This window comes from Enoplosus armatus, chromosome 6 (genome assembly GCF_043641665.1).
Source record: "Enoplosus armatus isolate fEnoArm2 chromosome 6, fEnoArm2.hap1, whole genome shotgun sequence".
NCBI classification, from domain to species: Eukaryota; Metazoa; Chordata; class Actinopteri; order Centrarchiformes; family Enoplosidae; genus Enoplosus; species Enoplosus armatus.
Window position 1 is genome coordinate 26,281,176 of NC_092185.1, and position 22,040 is coordinate 26,303,215.

General features: G+C 42.9%; 2 protein-coding genes across 3 annotated transcripts; both read left to right on the top strand.

The window, feature by feature from the left end:
• The first annotated feature begins 1,016 nt into the window (after positions 1–1,016).
• LOC139286540 (G1/S-specific cyclin-D1-like) lies at positions 1,017–4,506 on the top strand. 2 transcript variants are annotated; one of them, XM_070907366.1, is made up of 5 exons: positions 1,017–1,223; positions 2,703–2,918; positions 3,289–3,448; positions 4,070–4,218; positions 4,312–4,506. In XM_070907366.1, the coding sequence occupies exons 1-5, from the start codon at positions 1,020–1,022 to the stop codon at positions 4,471–4,473; spliced, it is 891 nt and encodes a 296-aa protein (XP_070763467.1). In that variant the 5' UTR covers positions 1,017–1,019; the 3' UTR covers positions 4,474–4,506. The 2 variants fall into 2 exon arrangements, with proteins under 2 accessions (XP_070763467.1, XP_070763468.1); XM_070907367.1 differs by having other exon boundaries at positions 1,176–1,202.
• A 7,229-nt stretch (positions 4,507–11,735) lies between these two features.
• On the top strand, positions 11,736–20,825 carry LOC139286907 (C-signal-like). The gene is made up of 7 exons (XM_070907845.1): positions 11,736–11,895; positions 13,811–13,865; positions 14,935–15,131; positions 15,416–15,467; positions 17,113–17,231; positions 18,681–18,791; positions 20,101–20,825. Exons 1-7 carry the CDS (start codon positions 11,749–11,751, stop codon positions 20,212–20,214), a joined length of 795 nt encoding a protein of 264 aa, XP_070763946.1. The 5' UTR covers positions 11,736–11,748; the 3' UTR covers positions 20,215–20,825.
• Positions 20,826–22,040: the final 1,215 nt, after the last annotated feature.

The window sequence follows — 22,040 nt, forward strand, 5'->3', positions numbered from 1 at the left end:
CTATAGTTTTATGTTCCAGCTGCTTTCTGCGTAATACCCGCCCTCTTGATTTTTTAGGGGAATTAAAGACTACTTATTATTTATTTTTAATATTTTGTTAGTCTCTCTCTCTCTCTCTCTCTCGCTCCGTGTGTGCGTGTGTTTACGTTCAGAATCAAGTTAGCGAAATCCAGCTCTAACACCGGAAACACATGTTTTAAAGTAAGAGCAGTACATTTCCTAGTTTAATTGGCAATAGGTACAATAAAAGACATTTCTTTCATACACATTCATTCTTGACGACTTCCCATCATATTCGTAGGTGAGTGAAAACAACATACGTCTAATAAACGAAAGTCACCAGTCCAGGCCTATGAAATATCCCAAAACCTGGATCCGGTTTTCCAGTGTAACGTCTCAATAATTTGTGCAACAGAAATGACATTATATTTACTCTATCTCTAAATGTAGCTGGAAAGTAGGTCTTTTTGTAAACTAATGTGGGTGAATTGACCCTTTAAATATAGTGTTTTGACGTGCGCTTCGGCGATTGATGAAACTATTGTGCACTTTTATTTTGAAATCTGTGGCCGGACGTGGTATCATCTCATGCTGATTGGTCTGACGCGGGTGCGCTGATAAAGCGGCGCAGCGGTGGGGTGTCGGTTGTAAACTTGCCTCCTTCTGCCGGTGCGAAGAGCGCTGCTCCTCCGGTGTGTCCTGTAAGTCCGTCTTGTGTAACAAAAGAGAGCAACTTATAACCCGACGGAAAAAGGAATTAAACTAAGCCATTGACACAACGGAGACAAACTGGGAAGCATACAATTTACTACATTTCCCGTAACTAAGGTTATTTCAACCTGTAACTAGAGGTAACAAGTCAAAAGAAAGTTGGAAGACGGTTTTGTGTACAAAATGTGGAGCGGCTCGTAATTTGTTTCGAGTTAGCCAAGTCGAAGCTTATTTTAAGGCGCATCACCGCAGTGGCAAGAAGGAAATAGCTGAAACAGACGCAGAGTGCTAGAGGCAGGGCGAAGTAAATGGAACCTCAGTTGTTGTGCTGTGAGGGGGACAGGCCTGCCATCCGGAGGGCCTACCGGGACTCCAACCTGTTGACCGACCGGGTCCTGCACGCTCTGTTGCGGGCAGAAGACAAGTACCTCCCTGCTCCCAACTACTTCAAATGCGTCCAGAGGGAGATAGCCCCGTACATGAGGAGGATAGTGGCCACCTGGATGTTGGAGGTGAGTTAAAGCCAATAATGACGTTGCGTGTTTTTGTACGAAGAAGAATCACGTTGTCCGAACTGGTATTTCAAAGTTCCTCTGCTTATCTGCGAAGTTATGTGCGTGGTGCACTAATGTCTTGTCTTTTTTTGTGAGTAATTGAGAGCTCCTGGTGTATTCGGCGTACAAGCTACAATATGTGTGACTTGACTGACAAACCGCAACTTTAGGAATACATTCAGACTGCCCACTAGCACCGCTATTGATTTTGTGGAGTGGACAGAGGCGAATAAAAGGTGTATGCAATTTTTTTTTTTCTTCCAAAGGTGAACGAAATGGATGCCGAATCAAAGCTCCAGCCCTAAAGACCAGAAACTTGACAAGTTACATGTAATGTCGCCTCGCCGATAACAAACGAGCAGTATGTTTGGATTTTCAGCGGTGCTTTTCGATGGAGTTTGGAGCAACTGGATTGGCTTTCAAAGGCATAACAACAGCTTCACCGTGGGCACGATACTTGTCGATAACGTGCGTTTTTGTAACACCGTCGTAGCCGGTTAAGAAATCAGAAATGACGCTGCCGTGTGGCAAAATGGTCATCACAAGTCGTTTGCGGAGTTGACAAAGTGGATCATGGCGTCAACAAACCCTTACCGACTCCTTCTTTGCTTGAATAAACTATTTCCGTGCGCTCGCGTGCCCGTTCAACCGCACGGACGACAATACGTATGTAAATTAAACAACCGGAGAATATTTAAAAAAATATATTTTTGTAAAATGCTGCGTGCTGACAGTCTACGCCGACCACGCGCTGCCTTTGTGTTGGGGGGGGGGGGGCTTCGCGAGGAACTTTGAGGTGCTCTCGTGGGGTTTTCTCAGGTCCTGCTAACGCTGTGTGTCGTTTCCACGGAGCTATAGCTAACATGTCTTAAACACATTGACATCGTCACCTTTTTTTAACCTGTTTTTCTTACTTTCACTTAATGATATGAAACCGAAATAAAAACAACAAAAAAAAAACTAACAACAAATCCTCACGTTAATGTTTCATTTTAGTTGGTCATTGACTGAAATTATTATCCTAATCAATACATTTTCTGTCAATCAGTGAACTGGGTCTGGTTATTTTTGTGAAATGTTTGTGTGGATTTCTTGATTTTTCTCATTGTCTTGACCGCAAATGACCAAACTACGCCATGTTGACATCATTGTAATCACTGCTGAGGCCTTTCGCATGCAGTGTGTGTGCAGTATGAATGAATTGTGCACACAATGAAGCATGTAGGTGTCATAGGGGGATGCACAGACCGGAACTGTGGGCATCTGCCGAAACTGATACCAAATTTGTTCAAAATCTTCTCTCCAAATTTTAGGCCAGGGATTGCCGTGGCACTACAATCCGAGCCGGCAGCCCCCTGTGACTTGCACTAATCTAACTGATAATGGCGACAGTGAGTTGAAAACGGCAGCATTGTCGTCTGGTTTTTGTCCGTGCAGGTGTGTGAGGAGCAGAAGTGTGAGGAGGAGGTTTTCCCGCTGGCTATGAACTACATGGACCGCTTCCTGTCGGTGGAGCCCACCAAGAAGACCCATCTGCAGTTACTGGGAGCTTCCTGTATGTTCCTGGCCTCCAAACTGAAGGAGACAATCCCACTCACCGCTGAGAAACTCTGCATCTACACGGACAACTCTGTCACACTCACTCAGCTGCTGGTAGGTCATTCAGTAGCGACCGTCGCGATGAAATACTTAGCAGGGACACTATAACACCGTGAATATGAAACAGTATGGCATCAGGTCTGCATGCTTTTGCTCAGATCAAGATTTCTCAGCAGCTACGGGCAATATTGCTGTGGGTTTTATGGTCCTTTTTAGAGGATGGTTTTAGTAACCTCCTGACCTTTTTCCTATTGCCCCATCACAAGGCTAAAATATCCTTGACCAACACTCCTATTAGGTTTTGATGACTCCACAAGTAGACCGCAAAAAATCCATCGCAATATTAATGTTAATCCCTGCATCTGTCTGTTTTGGATCACACTTGAACCTGGCCTCCTGTTCCTGTGTCCTCTTCCGCTCACAGCAAATGGAGCTGCTGGTTTTGAGCAAGCTGAAGTGGGACCTGGCCTCGGTAACCCCTCTCGACTTCATCGACCACTTCCTGTCCCAGCTGCCCGTCAAGAGAGAGAGCAGGCCCATACTCAGGAAGCACGCTCAGACCTTTGTGGCGCTGTGTGCCACAGGTATGCATGGGTCTACATTACACACATGGCCGTCTTTTTAATAAGGGGGTGACATTTGTCTTGGGTGGTGTTCCAGTTAGCACTACAAAGACAGCCACTTCAACTGAGGCGCTTTGCTAAGGCCATCCTGCAGCTGCAGTGTTCATTAAAACATCAAATATGAGAAATGGTGGAATGCTTGTAATCATTTCATATTTGCTTTAGGTTGACATAAGGAAGTTTGTTTTCATACATACTTGGGAAGTTAGAGAAGACACATATAGGACATGTACTGACCAATCTGATGACAGGTCAGCTGTACTAACTTTGGGGGGCGAGGGGGGGGGGGGTCGAATTTATGTACCTGGGCGGGCCACCTAAGTAGAGCCTATGTATGGGAAACACTGGTGGAAACTCGATAGGGAAAAGAAGCTGAGGAGGCAATAAATCCCCTAATCTGAAACCAACAAACTTCATGAAAAATCAACAAAAGAAATACAGTACAGTTTCTAAAACAATAACTGGCCTTGTCCCATCATCACTGGGCTGATTCTACTATGGAAGTTTGAATTTTGAATGGTTTGGTTCTCTTTTATTGTCATCAGCTATTTAACACTGACGTTTCATTACGATGCTCCGCAGATGTGAAGTTCGTAGCCAGCCCTCCGTCCATGGTGGCAGCAGGCAGCATGGTGGCAGCAGTGGAGGGCTTACAGATGAGAATGGTGGGCAATGCCATGATGTCTCAGAAACTGACAGAGCAGCTGGCGCAGACCATCAGGAGTGACCCAGTGGGTACATCTGTCCACGACATGATTAGCACACACACACACACACACACACGCTCGCTGAAGTAAAACTAACCTGTGCTCTTGTCTCCTCAGGACTGCCTCAGGGCGTGTCAGGAACAAATCGAGTCGCTGCTGGCAACCAGCCTCAGGCAGGCACAACAGCAGCAACACTCAGTCACCATGGAAACTAAGAGCATCGTTGAGGGGCAGGACCTCTCAGCGACACCCACAGATGTCCGGGACATAAACATCTGATCGAGTGCTTCCAGTCACGCTGCTGGGTGAGAGGAGAAGAAGAAGCCGGTTGAACTGATGAAGTGGGCGGCCATCTTTGACACACACACACACAAACACAAAAAGCACACAAGGCTTTACTTTATGTGATGTGGCGTGTGAGTGTCTGGACTCAACAGTCTATGAGAACTGTTAATATGAAGTCCAGTATCAACTGTGGCTGGGGCCAGAAGGAGATGGCTGACTGGACGCCATCACGTCCGGGACATTGACAACCTTGCTAAGCCGACACCGAAGGAATGGCAGAAAGAGTGCTCTGTGTTAAGTGTGGGTAACAGTTGGATGCACCCACCAAGGTGTCGTTTCAAGGCCCAGTGGGCCCCGTCTGAACCTACACCGCCTCCCCGAACTGAAACCGTGTAGCCTCAGAGACTAAGACTAACTGGTGCGTTCGCACATCCCTGGGCCCGTATTTATTAAACGTTTTAGGAATTGCATGTAAAGAATGCTCCAAAGAGCAAAAGGGAACAATAAGTGAGGTGTTCAGAGCAAAGTTGAGCATCTCAAGTGATCAACATGTGACATCCTATCGAATGCATCTGGAGAAAACAGTTTTTTAACAGTTTCATTCTGAATTATGTTTTGCTTCACATTACATATTATACATATTGCTGTATTTTACATTCAGTGTGTCGCAGAAGGTCGCACACTCTTTTCTGTGTCTGCACTGCAGCCACCGCACCAACCGTTCTTACATTTAAGAGCATTTGATTCAGTTGAAATATGAGTAATAGCTTGTCAGTGAAGGATTTTTACATTTACCTTCACTTTTTTTTTAGTAGTTTGATATCTACGGGCCTCTAACGGACAACAGAATGGTAAAAAAAACAGTGGGAAACGTCCCATGATATACACTACTCACAAAAAGTTAGGGATATTCAGCTTTCACATGAAGTCGATTCACATTGAGCAGAAATGAGGAATGAGATGAAGAAATTACCATTGCATGCTTCTACTTAAATGCCCTACTTTCATGATATAATATCACTGTAGCATGAACTTTTTACATTTTCCATAAATTTCACCCGAAAGTCGAATATCCCTAACTTTTTGTGAGTAGTGTAGTTTACAGTATGAGCTGTGATGTTGGGTAGTCACATAACATCATCTGAAATTCTATGAGGTTGAGGCTCCTGTGGTATTTGGCTAAAAAAAAAAAAATACCCTTTTAGTTTGTGGGAAACTGTCAAAAGATCAATTGAAAGGTGTTATAAACTGCCAAGCTGAAACCACTGTTATAATGTGATGCAACGTAGTGCACGGCTTACACCACTAGAGGGAAGTCTGTCAGGAGGGACAGCAGATCAGACCTCCATTCTCAATTGTTTGGATTGTCATTTGAGATCATTTTATGCTCATGGTGACATGTCGCATTGCATTTTCTGCGTGGATTAGATGCAGAAAAAAGGCACAGGAACTGTTTTAAAGCATTACAAGGGATTTTACTGATGGTTATGGAAGACTAGTGATTGAAGAAACTGATTTCTTTCCACCTTTAAGAAACTCCAGCCGAGGAGTTATGTCATTTAGAAGCTTCTGCAACCCGTTTGTCAATCAGACAGGACTCAAAGAACTTGAAACCACACATACAGGAAGTATTTCTGTTCTCCTAGAAAAAGGGGATGACGCAGTACTAATTTTCTAAAGTAAGATATCAGGTGTACTACTCTTATTTTGCTTCTGGTATTTATTATTTGTTATCACTTGACTTGTACAGGAACTTTTACAGCAAACACTGGTTTGTTCTAAGAGTGTTTTTGTGGATTCAGCTGCTCTATTAACATTACCACACAATGGTCCCGTTTGAAGGTACTAATATTATGCCTCTTGAATAGAGAAGCCACAACTGAATTGCTGTACCTACATATTGGTATGATTTTTTTTTTTTTTTAAATGTTTAGGGTATTGCCCTATGATATAAGCTTCTATCAGGTTAAGCTCTATTTGGTGCTTTTTTTTTTTTTTTAAAGATGAATTAAAGACAAACTGTCTGATAAGAAGATCTAAAAGCCTGTTGGTGATGTTCTTATATCATTGTTTATATTATTTCTGGGGCTATGTTGTGTGTTTGCTTCATTTTTACTGGCCCAAGCTAAAGCCACTAGTCCTAGTCTCACATAGCCAGACCTGTCTCCAAACTTTGCACGTAGTCGTTCTGAGATAGGGGGGGGGGGAACTTGCTCTGGCTTGTTTGTTTTTATTTTAAACCAATCACAATCGTCGATGCAGCGACGGTGCCCTTGCAAAATAGTGTCGGGGCCATTTTCAGCGTGTAGGCTGCTCCTCGGAACGGGTGCCTTTCTCAACAGTATGTCGTGTGACTCATATCTTTATATGAGCCCAATAGTTTTTTGAAAAATGATCTCATGATGTTGAATATTTATATATGTTTTAGCGGCCTTTAAGGAAGAGAGGGGTTTCAGTTAGCGATTAGCACACAGAGGAGCGAAGGCTGTAGAAGTCTTTAGACAGCGGACAGCTAAAAAAATACTAAAAAAAAATGACTTGAGAAGAGAGCGTAGTCACCATTTCAGTTCATATTGTGCTTTGCTGCTTGCATACTACCGAACACATTTTCAAACAAATGACTGCAGAGCAACTGCCAGAGACAAGACTGCACACTTACACAGCCTAAATAGTCCAGAATGCAATATATCAATCATACTTCATTAATATTTCCCACCATGAACACACTTTATGCTCAAAACGCACAGCTCTCCTTTGATCTTCGATACTTATTAATGTGTCCCTGTTACACCTTTTAAGCGACCTGAATGAAGGGGTGAAAGTTAGGGTCTCTCCGTAATCTCATGTACAGTACATCTGTTGCGACAGACACCTGGCAATATGATGCAGTCCAGTACACGCTGAGATTTGATCAAACAATTTGGTTTCAAAATTCAGACGATAGAACAGAGGCCTAACTCGGTGAAAATCAATTTCAGAGCATGTTGCGCCGTGTGTAAACATGTCCACGGAAAAGGTCTTTTCAAGTTCCACATGTAATGGACTGCAGTAGAATAGGGTGAGCTCGTCATGAAGTCATTATTCCCTCATCTCATACCTAATGTGAATGTAGCCCCCCCCCCCTCATTCATTTCAATGGGACCACTGTGTAACAACGCAGCCGGTGTGCGCACAATCCCGGTAGATTACTTTGTAATGTTGACGCCATATGTCTAATGTTAACCTGGAGCTCATCCACACTTGGCTAAAAACGGTCATCACTCAACTTTCCAGGTCGCCCTCTAAAAGTACACATATAAGACGTATCTGACGCCTCTATCATCTGACTCTATGACCATGTCACACTATTTCCTCCTTTACTCCCAGCAGACAAAGAGTCATAAGCCCCACCCACAATATTAGAGACCTTTGTCACTTAAGGCCTAAATGTATGTAATGATTGACAGTCTCAAAGTCTTGCCTCATAAGCAGAATGTTCCAAAGCTGCAGCCTTTTTTAGGACGAAATTGCATCATCAAGAAAACATTGTCCAGGAAACACAAAGAGGGACTCCCCCTCTTACTTCGGGCCAGAGCAATCCGTCTTTCTCTGGGAGGGAACTGCTTCGTGAGGACATGAGGACTAACTGATAAAATGTTTCAGCCTTGAACAAACAGGGACTTTGCTCCTTATTCTCAGAGAAGGGGGAAGACAAAGAAGTTATCGTCTAAGCTATGAGGAGTTAATCCCAAGTGCAATTTTATGAGTATTTCTATTTAAACTTTTAAAGCCATGAAATACAGCCTTTTACAGTCACATGAAATACAGCACAACGCACATTTGCCAAGAAGGAGCAGAAGAAAAACAAAACAAACAAACTCAAAACAGTAACAAGTGGCGATCTATGCACGCTGTGGAGTGTATTAGTTGCAATAGATGCAAACTGTAAATCCTTAACGTAATTAAACAACAGTAACAAAACAAAAGACATCATATAGAAGCATTTTTTTCTTCCACAGATTGAAATGAAGAGAATGCGATTGACATCAAAAAATACATGGTGACAATTATTCTTAATGAACTTCACACTTAAACACTTTAACCTCCCAAAACTCACTGGTGGGGTCACAGAAACTCACACATTGTGCAGCCAATCATTGCTCACACTGTTTCCAAAGATATAAAATATGTCAGGCAGAATTTTAAAGGTCCCCTATAGTAGAAAGTGAGATGTCCATGTGTCTTGTTTGATCATAAAGCAGCTCTGGGTGCTGTATAAATACTGTGAAAGGATCAAAATGCTCAGTCCACGGAGAAACGCACACAGCCCGTATTCAGACACTGCGCCTTTAAACAAGCCGTCAGGACTTCCGTAAGGTTGTGATGTCACAACTATACAGTTTGTCTAAATAAGGACTTTTTTGAACTGTGAATCCTGCAAAGCTCCTCTAGTGGAGTCCCAGAATAAAAATATAGAGCTGAAATGAGCAGAATATGGGACCTTTAAGGAAGATGTCATCTCAGTCCAACCACCATTATGTTTTGTTCATGCCGATCCCTGGGTGTTTTAGGCTTTTACACACATACTGTATACAAGAAGGCGTTAGAATCGAGTCCCTGTATCGCAGTATTTTTGGGTTGCCCCCCTTTTACTCCCGACCCAGAGACTTATTCTAACTAAGTTGTCTCCTTGAACACCAATTTTCCATGATAGGTATATATTTAACATGTTTATGTGTTGTTATATTTAGTTTTGTATCTACATGTTTGGTAGTGTAGTCTGCAACCGCTGTGTAGACCCTTGGAGATTTTGACCATGATTACGATAAATAAAGCGGTAAAAACAAATTGATTAAAAAGTAAAGAATGGCCCCACTTGAAAGTACCCTCTGGGAATCTCAAGGAGAGGAATGCCAACAATGGTTTTTAAAGTCACATATTTCAGTGCTATTATTTTAATTTATTGTCACGATTTAAATGCCAATATCAAGTATTTAGTATCAGTTACACTTCACAATTCAGTTACCTGTAAGATTCAGATTATTATGGCTATGATTTGCTTCCATCTAGACGATTAGAAAATTCACTTTCACCCTTTCTAAATATCTGTGGATGCCAGAGAAAGAGATATGGTGTGAGTTTGAGGTTCCACCCTGGTATAGGAAAACGATGTATACATGTTATCACCATATGTTGAACAACTGAGTATTTACACCTCCAGCAGACTACAGAGCAGTATTAGCATTCAGTCAGAGGTGTGGCTGTGTCCAGCTGACAAAATGTTAAGTCCAACATTCACTCTCCTTCAGCTCTGGTTCACTCTGGTTTTAACTCCTGAGAAAAATACCTGCCTCTTTAGCTGCTAAGTGCTCCGCTATGCTCACCAGCTTGATGCTAACTGTGTCTATCTGCTGTTTACTGCTGTGCAGGTAGTGTACAGTTGCTTTACCAGAGCTTTTTCCACTGAAAACGGCTGCCTGCTGCTGGAAAACAAGCCTGATAAGAGCTGAGAGTGAACCAAAACAGTAAAGTTGTGAGCTGTAAAACCAAAACAATGAGCTCAAAGGGGCTAAAAAGGCGAGTGCTGAGGGGGACTGCAGAGTTGGCGATAGTTCTCTGTGGGTTTGTCACTCTGAGTAATTCTTCAAACATTACACATAGTAATTTTATCTATCGTTACTGTGAAAATATTGGTTAGTGCAGCTTTAAATATCCCGTATTGTAGAAGGTTCCATGTCTTGTTTGACTATAAAGCAGCTCTAGGTCCTGTATAAATACTGTGGAAGTATCAAAACACTCCACAGTCCACAGAGAAACGCACACAGCCCGTACTCAGTCACTGCGCCTTTTAAACGAGCCGTCAGGACTTCCGTAAGGTTGTGATGTCACAACTATACAGACGGTCCACTCCCGCTCCCTCCAACTTCACCCTCAGCAGTGCTGGCTGGATGGTGTTGAAGGCGCTGGACAAGTCCAGGTTTTCCAGGTGGGAAAGGGATCTGTGTAGTAGGTAGATGACATCTTTTCCATGTCCAGAGATCTTCTTAAGTCCTCTCCAGACATCCCTGATGTTCCTCCAGTTTCCTCCTGTAGCTCTCTCCTTGCCCTTCCTTATATGTTGCCGGAGCCGCTTCTGGATGTCCCCCACTAGATCCTCAACATGCAGCCTGGTGAATTCTGTATATTCTGGGTCGGTTGCACTGTTAGCTGCAACAGTAATAGACTTGGACAGCTGCTCTTTGTCCCCCGACCTAAAGGCCCTCTTCTTCTCATTCAGCAGGGCCTTAATGTCGGGGGTCACCCAGGGTTTGTTGTTGGGAAAACACCGTACCTTCTTGGAAGGCACCGTATTCTCCACACAGAAGTTGATATCGTCCGTAAAGCTGATCCCAAGTGTAAACAATGGATCCGTGAATGAATGAGTTTCCCGAAGGCAGAGTCCAAAAGTCCGAGAAACAGCAAGAGGCAAACTACTAATGTCACCAGATGAACATCCACAGTTGCGTACTTGCTGAGAAACCGTGTATATAAAAGAATTATGAAAAGTACACAAAAAAACACACTTAAGAGACCAAAACAGATCAAAAGCTACGGAGCTGCTGTAACAGGCTTCAGATGCAGCTCCTGTGCTGATCAAGTTCAAAACTAAATTGCATTACATTGAAGACAGGAAGAGGCCCCCATTCTTTAGTTGCTGGCAGTGTGGTAACGTCACACTTCTGCAGCTGCGGTTAACCACACACTTTCCACATATTCCACGAGTCTTGACGCCATCACAGATTTGGTCATTCTCTCTGGGACATTATCAGACTCCGCTCTTTAAGAGGACAAATGGTATCTGGCACACCCTGAATTACTACATTTTTTTTTTTTTTTCTCGAGCCAAGCAGATGTCAAGACCAATCAGCTGTTAGCTGGTGAACAAAAGATGATTATGAGGCCAGATTTGAATAAATCTGTATTGACAAACAGACAGACAGACAGGCGTCAGTACCGGAGCTGTAGGGCTGGTGCTGGCTGGCTGATAAAAAGACTAGATATATAATGAAATGTAAGGTAAAGGCGCTCCAAATGTCTAGTATATGTGCAATAGGTGACAAAGTACACATGTTTACACACACACACACACACACACACACACACACACACACACACACACTGCCTTCTGGTACGGTACACACCTATATCAATGACGCACACACAGGGCTAGCATTACAGCAACTCTCACACATGCTCAGTCATAGTCAAGAAGAGTGCAGTCAGACAGCTGGTGGCAGTTGATCAGCTAACATGTCAGTGAGAATGGAAGGCAACATTTTGGTGACCGGGACCAACAGAGGCATCGGTCTGGAGCTGGTCAAGCAGCTCGCGGAGAAAACAGGAGAGGAGGCTCACATCTATGCCTGCTGCAGGGAGCCCGAAGGATCCAGTGCCGAGGTGAGACAATTACACATAAATACTTGCCATAGTTCTCGGATCCCACTGCTAACACACACACACACACACACATGCACTGCGACTAACAGAAGAGAGCGTGGGAGCTGATTTATGGCTTCTCCGTGAGGTATGGACCCCCAGGAGCCCACGCACATGGGAGGACTTTTTGATACGCCCAAGTTTATTTAATGGCCATAATCGATCCGCCTAAGGGACTGTTGATCAAGAAGAGTGACTCGTCCAAGTTGCCGAGATCTTCTTTTGTTTAGTTTTATGGCTGCTGTGTACCCCCCCCCCCAAAAAAAAAACAGCCTGCAAAGATTCCAATTTGTGTAAATTTTAATATATCATTTAAAGTAGTCCTATTTTGTGAATTGGCTCAGATGGAGCTTTTGATTGAATTTCTCATAAGCGTTCTGGCTTCACAATCGTTTGACCAATAGGAAACAGACTTGACATCCTTCCGCAGCAACACTTTGAGGGTCAACTGCAGTAACTGCAGGGGTGCCTCAAGGACGCTGTCTCGGACTGTTATTATTTGCCATTTGTACCAATAATTCACTGCTCCTCCTGGAAACCCTGTTTCCCTCCTGGAAAGGTTGTTGAACCGCACAACCGCACAGAAAAGTTGTGGGGAGGTTGTAACGTTAAGGCTACAAAACACTTTGGTTTAAACGTGGTTTGGTTAATAATTGAGAAAGTAAACAGTTCCAAACTCATGAGACCATTATCTTTCCCTACCTCAACCAAGTGCTTTGAGTTGCACAACCACGAAAACGCGTTAATCATGCCATTAGCGGTAAATATTGTAGGGAAAGGCAAGTCCTCCTCCGAATTGGATGAAAAGTCAATCTGTTTTGTGACAGCGCAGTTGTTAAGGTTTGATTTAGGTTCAGGGAAAGATCTTGGTTTTAGTTTTCTTAGAGAGCCTTGTGGGGGAAAACGAATGAAACACAGTCAGTCGTTTTGTTGACTTTGCACTCTATTAATGACATTGAAATGAAAATGTATTTGCGATTGCGTATTGGTTGTACATAAACATAATCATCAGGAGACTGGGTTGCACCTGGACGAGCCTAAAGTTTGTGTGCACACTGATAATAGGTGAAATGCATAACTGATGAACTAGTAAGCATTTTGAACAAATGCTCATAGAAAAAAACTAAAGGCCTGTTAAGGTCAATACCTCAGTTAAGCAGAGCCAAATCTGAATCTCAGAGACTAAACTTATGGGTGTAACCCTGGACAGTATCATGCTCCAAGCACATTGAAACACTGTCAGGAACAACAGGATAGGCTCCTCGGTGATTGGGTGGTTCTTCAAAATTGTATCACCAAATATCAAGTTCTCATGGAATGTAAGCACATCCTGTCAACTATTAAAAGGTTTGGCTAAGCCTTAAACCGCAAAACTCATGCAACAGCTATAGCTTTAAAGGTCCCATGTTATGCTCATTTCAGTTCTATATCTGAAACAAGCCGTTTTAGACAACCTCCGAAAACTTGAAGAGTGGTTCCTGAGCAGAGTGCTCCAATGACGTAGACAGGCTGAGCGGGTGGATGAGCGCCCCCCCCCCCCCCAGATGACCTGCTGTAACTCCACAACTTACCTTTAAAAAAAAATACATACCCTATACAACTCCAAACCTGTGTCATATTATATATCTTTTTTACTGTAGTACACACACTGTATCTATTGTATGTAATTCATCTTGTGTGTATGTATTTTGTGTAGCCACATGTCGCTGGCTACTGAGTCTGCAACTCAGTGTCACTGTTTTTTTTTTATATTGTCAGGTGCCATATCATTGCAAGTGTTATATTTGGCTCTCTCCGTCTGTCTATTGCCAGTCAGTTCTTTCCTTTATCATCTATGTTTCTTTCATTCTCCATGTCTCCCCCCCTTTCCCTTCAGGCCCTGAGAGACCTCGCCACTCAATATCCTGGAAAGGTCACTATAATCAAACTAGGTAAGTACCTGTGTCGATACTTGAATATGCACTGACATTATTGGAATATTTAAATCACTCCATGGGTGACGCCAGACAGACACTTTATCGCCTGTTCTTTCACAGTTCGTTGAGCTCTGTTTAAATTCATCACTTTGCACACACACAAAAAAAAAAAAAAGCCTCCAGCTGCTGCTTCCAAACACACCTGGGGCGCGTTCAAAGCGTAGCTAAAACGTTTATTCAAAACGGAAACAAAACACGACACGCCGCTTCTGATTGGGCGACACCTCTAACGCGCCTACCGAATGAGAGAAAACACACCTGGCGTAGATTAACGCACAGCACAGGAGAACCTCATGAGTGCAGGAGCAGGGCTGGATAGATTTTATTTATTTATATATATATATATATATATGTATGTATATATATGTACAGTGCTTAACAAATGTATTAGACCCCCACCCAGTGTAACCACCGCTGCCCTAAATGAACAGTATTGCTGATGACCAAAACATTTGATGTTTCTGTAATGGTTAATCCACCACTATGTGCAAGCCAAGCTCTTTAATCAAAATGATATCTTTAATGCTGAAATATAATTATTGTTGTTATCCATGAATTCTCAAATTTACTGTTTTACAAAAAAAGCAGAAAAAAATAGTAAAGAACATTATTATTTTTTGATTGAGATGCCAAATGACAGTTATTTACTCGCATTCCTGAACAGAAACATTTGTTTTAGTGGTTGCAAAGAATGCAAGCTGTTATCAGGGCCAAAGGAGGTCATACAGAATATTAAGATTAAGGTTAATAATAAGGTTAATATATGTGAATAAGGACTATTTAGTTGTTCCAGTTTGTTATTTGCCTAATAAATAACGATACAATTTTTAGTTTGAAACAAGTTTTTGACAGATTTCTAAAATATTTGTGTTTTCTCATTTTTTTTATGACAGGTGGTCTAATACATTTGTTAAGCACTGTACGTGCAACGTGTTCACAAATTCAAGAAAACAAAAACAAAAATCCTTGCATTGATAGGTAAGATCTGCGCGTACGTTGTGTGTATGTGCCTGTCCACGTGCAGAGATGTCGGACGAGGGCAGCATCTCGGCTGCTGTCCGGGCTGTGAGCGGGATGATCGGGGCCGGTGGGTTGAACCTCCTCATCAACAACGCTGCTGTCAACAAACCGCCCATGCCGGCGCCGTTATCTGCCACCGGGAAAAAGGACATGATGGATGTGTATGAAACCAACGTGGTCGGGCCGTTTCTCATTGCAAAGGTGCACACAGTGTGCACACACACACACACACACACACACACACACACACACACACACAGATGCATACCGGTCACACCAGAGCTTCTGCTTTCTAAAAGGAATGAGAGAACGAACCCAAAATAAGAAAAACATCGATAAGGCACACACATTCCATTGATACTAGTTGAATCAGTTTATGGCGTGAATTGCCACTGTCGGCTGTGTCACTACACAGCAACTTTAAACACACCTTAGGACTATAATTCACCACTAGCCAGTAAACTATCACCTCTCCCTCTCTTCAGATGTTTCTTCCACTCCTCCAGAGAGCAGCAGAGAAGGACTCACCTGAAAAGGGTAAATATATTTGCCTCCATGTTGTTGTATCTCAGATAAAAGCACTGTGGACCGATTGGACGCTAGTATCAGCTGATTAGCATTGTTGTCAATATCCTTCACAATCATTGGCTTATTCACAAGCCGTGTGGCTAGTAACGTCCCCTTCGTATTCATGCAGATGTACAGCGCAGGCATTACAACCTGACACTCCTTATGTGCTATGTATGTGTTTATTAAGGGGGGAGTTGCTCTCTCATAACCATGTGCTATAAATGGTCAGTTCCTTGATGCAAGTGTGTCTGACTGAAATGTTGCCATTGAGGACAGGCTACTTCATGATTCCAAAGCTCTACATCTCTAGAAATGTCACACAGATTATTGGCACAGAGAAACCGTGATGGTAGTCTCGATGCAGGTGGTGGTGGGAAGGAGTTGAGGGGGCGAGTACGTCAAGTTTGGGCTCCTGCTGAGTCTTGTCCCCCTAAACGTGAGTGTGTATAAATCTCTTCTGGTTTAGCAGTGATGTTTGTGCGAATGACCTGGGAGTAATCCATGACAGCAGTCTGATGTGATTGGCCAGCAGGATGTAAAGAGATGTACTTTGCAGATACAGATACAGGCCAGTGTTCAGGTTGTACAGCTACGGGAAGCCTTGGGGGAGGGGGTCTGTACTAACTGTAAAAAGAAATTTCATACAGCAGACAGATGTATGACGTAAAGGCTTCACTGCTAAACCACAGAGTTACAAAAAAAAAAAAATGACATTACGCCAATTGTAGTTTCATTTTCAGTTAGTTTCACTCTCTTGTGCTTACTCAAGTATTCTTAAGAAAGAAAGAAAATACATTATTACAACTGATTGGTTTTACCACACTGTAGAGAACAGTTTTTGCTGGATCAGAGACGATTAAACACGATCACTGACGAGAACCAGTGGATCGTCTGCATATGTATACATCCAGTGGTTTTGTAGTCGTTTCAATACAAGAAAAACTACCCTAAAAGACAAAGAAAAAGTTATGTTAAATGGTCTGCACTCTGGTGCCAAGCTGTAAGATGTGATTGAGCTGGGCTTGCTAGGGTCTCGACAACAAACTATTGATGACTTGGTCTGATTTCTCAGACGGTGCAGCTGTTCTCTCTAGGCTCCATGATGCAATGGTCAGCACCCTGAACCTTGAAACCAGATATCTGAGTTCACATCTCAGCGGAGTTGCTGGAAGCAGAACCTACCAAGATCATGTTGAATTGATGTGATATACGTGGTTATAACAGCCAACTCTTTTGTCAGTAAATCATTGGAGAGCAACGTTTGAGCGGTCCCAGGTGATGGACTGCTCATCCATTTCCCGTTCTGCATGCGATGGTTCAAATCCTACATTCTTCTTCCCCCATCCGCAGTTTGGGAAAGGTTCCCCTTCCTGTCAGAAGAGCAACTTCTGACAGCCATCGACACATCAGCAGATATGTTTAGGCATTAAATACACGGGAGACACATTCGTCTAAAAAAGACTTACCTCCAAAGCGTGTTCTCAGTCCCCTCCATACCTCTGATTGGACAAAAAGACAGAGCTTGAATCGCGGTGATTTGTACACGAAAGAATGATTGTTCTTCCCATCTCATTGATGCAAGTCTCTTTGTGTCTCTCTCTGTGTGTCTCAGGTGATAAAATGTCCTGCAAGAGGTCGGCCATCATCAACATCTCCACGCTGATCTCGTCCATAGAGAAGTGTCCAGAAACCTTCCCTATAGCACAGATGTACCCTTATAGGAGCAGCAAGGTACAGCTCAACCCTATACTAGAACCCGTTTCTCATACTCTGTAAACATATTTATGTGGCGTCTCATTATTTTAAAGGATAAGACTTCTTTTTGTCAACAACAACACACGCAATACTTGTTAGCGGATACCTTCATTGTTGGTTTGAGTCCAATGAGACAAATATAGAATATCACCAGACTTCATGTGCAACAAATGATGAGAAGAAAACAAAAGCAATGCAACAAATTCAGAACTTAAGATAAAAGCTGGAAAAAAAAAAAGTCAGCTAAGATAATAAAAACATGACACAAATTTGGGGTCATTTTGAAACAGGCATGTAAACAAGCAAACGGGGCCTTATTTACATACAAAAAAAATGTTTTCAGTCTTTTGACAGTTCCTGCTGTGCCACCAGTTTACAGAGTCTAGTCTTTAATCACGCCAGCAGTTGGACCGATACCTTCATTGACACCCGACAGACGTCAGGCCGACAGATGTCACAAAGTGCTCTGGGTGTGGAGGACACACAGTATGTTACAGTCGCAGTCGCCGATGTCTCCGCACTCAGTCCACCCATGCAGGCGTGCTCCCTGACTCTCCTGTTAGTTCTGTTGCACCTGTTCGGCCACCTTCCTACAACTTCCTCATTCATCAGCCTTTATTAGTACACAGATCCTGGTGACCTTGCATTACCTCCAACCTAACCCAACACACCGGCGTTTAATGAAAACACCGGTGTGGCGCATTCACAGCCTTTAACAGTGTAACTGTTGTGTGGGGCGTCTGTCCTGGGTTCCGTCATCGCTCTCCATCTGTAAACTGTTCGGGGGCATTTTATCCGCTCACGGCACTGATTGGTCCGCTGACGGCACTCAGTCATGCATCTTTGCACAGAAGTGTCTGAAGTTAACCATGCACACATGTAACCAGCCAAAGCCCCGGAACTGACACACCTAAATGGAAAGCAGCCATCACTCATATTATTAAGTTACACTTAAACTGTTGGCAGGCGGCAGGTCTGTCAATTATATATGAATAAGCCCAAATTTTAAAGAGAGTTTTTTTCCTTGCCACTGTCGCCAAAGTGCTTGCTCATGGTGGGAACTGTTGCGTCTCTGTTATAACATTATAAAGAGGACAGTCTAGACCTGCTCTGTATGTAAAGTGCCCTGAGATGACTTCTGTGGTGATTTGGCGCTATGTAAATAAAACTGAATTCGATTTGAAAAATTAGAAAGCAGCAGCCCACGCTAGCTGCACACAGGGAATAATCCCAGGACAAGTTAGAATATCCGAGCATTGATGAACTAAAAACAGGCAGCATTTTTGGTAACACGCTTCGGGTCACCTGGCTTATTTGTGTTTAAAATGTTTGAATGCATCGCATGTATGCATTCCACTGTTAGTAGTTAGTAGTTGAACTTTTGGAACAACATAAGCTTCTGTCCTTTCTGCTGTTGGCCGCCAGGCAGCGCTGAACATGGTGACTCGCTGTCAAGCCGAGGACTTCAAGATACACAACATATTGGTGACGGCGATCCACCCCGGCTGGGTCCGCACTGACATGGGAGGAAATGAGGTGAGGCGATGGAGGGTTTGAAATACACGTACATTTACTCTTATTAATGTAACAAAGTCGTTTCATGTGCACATGCAGATTCACGAAATCTGTCTATGAAAATCAGTCGTCAGTCGTTTTTGATTTTTACTTCAGTGTTCTTTTATCTGGAGTGTTGTAAGAAAAGAGTGAAAAAGTCCTGATAAACTGTCAGAGTGGAACAGAAGGAAGACGACGTCTACGCTCGACTGACTTTTGTGGAACTTTTACCTCCAGCGAGGTGTGTGAGGCCTTTCTGCTGTTTTTCACAGCTCTATGTTTTCATTTTGAGACTCCACTCTGCTTTGCATGATTCACAGTCCTTATTTATCTTATTCTAGTCCTTCATGCAGCCCCCTCAGTTCACCCTCTGGCTGAAACAGGCTGTTTGAGCTCCTGTCTCTCTTTAAGGCCCCCCGTGGCAGAGATACATCCGTGCCTATCTGACACCAGATACTTACTTTTACATACATTTTCTTCCTTATTTCAGAAAATAAGGAAAAGTTAAGTGTCTTTGAGGAGCGCAGTGGGACAGAGGTTATTATTATTACGCTATGAGAATTTGAAGTTGAAGCCAGGGCAGACTGTGGAGGACCTTGCCGGGCACAAGGCTCACGCGCTGCCGCTCAGACTTACAACGAACACACCGACAGAAGTAACACCTGGGTGCTGGCAGAACATCAGGAGCAAACTGGGGTCCAGTGTCCTGCCCCGAGGACACTCAGACACGTGGACCGAAGAGCTCAGTGACGTGATGTGTGTGCACGCCTAAATGCGTTCTTTAATTTAATATCATACATACATCATCATCACATCCAATTTTGTCTTTACCCTCTCTCCACCGCCCCTTCCCCTTTTAAAAATGGGACGTTTTAACTGTCCTAATTTTACTTTTATTTAAGTACTTTTTTTTCTCTTTTTTTTTTACACACTTTACCTATGGCAGCTCCCAGAATCCATCAGTGGTGAAAAGTTACTCGGTACATTTCCTTGAATACTGCACTCAAGTACAAATTTGAGGCACTTTAATTGTGTTGCTACTTTCTACTTCTACTCCACTGCACTAACTCACAAACCAAACATTTGATCAGTTTACAAAATACGATGCATTTTTGTAGATTAAACTACTCAGCGGTACGTAAAGTATGCCATATAATATAATATACTATAACATATAATAATAAAACACTTACAGGGGCCAGTTTTCTGCGTTGAGTACTTTTAAGTAGACTTTGCTGGTGAAGAAATGAATAATGCAGTTGTTTTCTTTTGTTTGGCTGCCCCCCCCCAGGCTCCTTTGACCACCGAGGGCAGCGTACTTGGCATGCTCAGTGTGATGTCATCGCTCAGCAACAAAGACTGCGGGATGCTTCTGGACTGGCAAGGCAACTCAATCCCCTGGTAGCTGCTGCCATGACAACCACACCAGGCCGCCTACCAGACCAGAGGATGTTTTTTTGTTGACTGTAACGTCCACCTCTGTCTGACGTCTGGGTGTCAAATGAAAAGCTAAAAGTTACGAGCTATATGTCGTCTCTAACTTCTCTTATTGGCTGGAGTGATTGTCGTTTTAGTTTGAATCTCTCTCTCTGTGTTGCTGAATCGTGGCGGAGGGATACGTCCTGGTGTAGGCTACAGCGCAACTTTGTGTCTCGCAACCTTTTTCTTAAGGGGCCCCTATTTTACCATTGTATATACACTGACGACCCCCACTCACAGAAAAGAGGGGGGAAAGTACTTCTTTTGAAATATCTTTATGTATATTTCATTATAATTCATTGCATAAAAAACTATAACAAACACAGAACAATTAACTGTACAATGAACCTAAATACTGAACTTAATACCTGCAGGAAGTTTGTGTAAAACTAGCAACTTTTCTGAACAGACTATTTCCTGTGGATATTGTAATGTATCAGACGATTTTTCCTTATACTTTAGGAACACAATTCTATGTCCGTGTTGTGATTGTCTTTTAATTTCACTATCATACATTCATTTTAATAGTCCAGGCAGCCTGGCTTTATAATAAATAAATAAAATATAAGTCAACTTATAACCCTTAATTTTAGCTGTCATCTTCACAGGAATTAATTAAATGCATGTACATTATATTTTAAATATATATATATACAAATTCTTACACCCTCAAAATCAAGAGGGCTTCATGGCCCCTGTGGAGTTTTGGTGACCCGTACTGGGGGGTCGGGACCCCCAGGTTGGAAATCACACCCCCGATGAGTGTGTTTACATGCACGCTATCTCAGCTATGATCAGGTTCTTGGGAGTTTTACGCGCAGGCCTGCTAAGACCTGTCTGAAATGAAGTTAAACTGCACTGAATTGTGGTTGTTGTTTTCAGCGGTGAGGAACACCGTAGCGCTCTACACAGACATACCAGTCCAGACATACTCCAAATGACAGACTTTAGTTCCATTCCAGAGAGGGGTCACGCCTAAAAGTCCTCCAGCCTGGCGCAGGTGCCAGGAAAACCCGCTGAGCACTGAGATCACATTCAATCAACTTTGGAATTTCCTGCAGCGGAAAAACCAGATGTTCACTTTGGTTGATGCTACCCACTAGAGGTCACTTGTGAAAATGACACAATGTAACTCAGATGATGAGCAAGCTTCACTAAGTGTTAAGCATTGAATTCGTTTTCACGCAGGCATCACGTAACTTTGTTATATTCATTTATATTCTTTTTTTTTTTACAATTTGAGACATGTCATGTGGTTTCAAGATTTACAAGAATTGTAGCAGAGGCTGAGCTGTCCCGACTTTTGAGAGCCGGTCAAGCTCCAAAACAGCGGTAAATGCGAGCTCTCTGCTGAAAATCTGTAGACCCCGAATCCTATTGTCTAAACCAAATCTGTGTGCTCTCAGTTAACATGGGAGTCTATGGGGCGGCAGATTCGCGCTCTCGTCACTTTGAGGCCGACAGCGGCGACTGTGGGAGTCCGTTTGATTCCAGAGTTACGTCGCATGAAACAGCGCGGATTTTCCTGCAAGCAGATTAAGCAGTATAAATGATGGATGTCGATGTTGTGGGCGTGAGAGTTTTAATGGGATTTGAAAGTTGAGCGGTTCTAATTAGTTAACCTTACTTTAAAAAAAAAAAAGGTATAGGAATAGGTATTGTACTGACAAACGTATTTAGTGTAGTACACTTACACAAAAAAGCCTGTATAGAGTACTTGATCATTTACTATTAGATGTACTCTTGACTTAG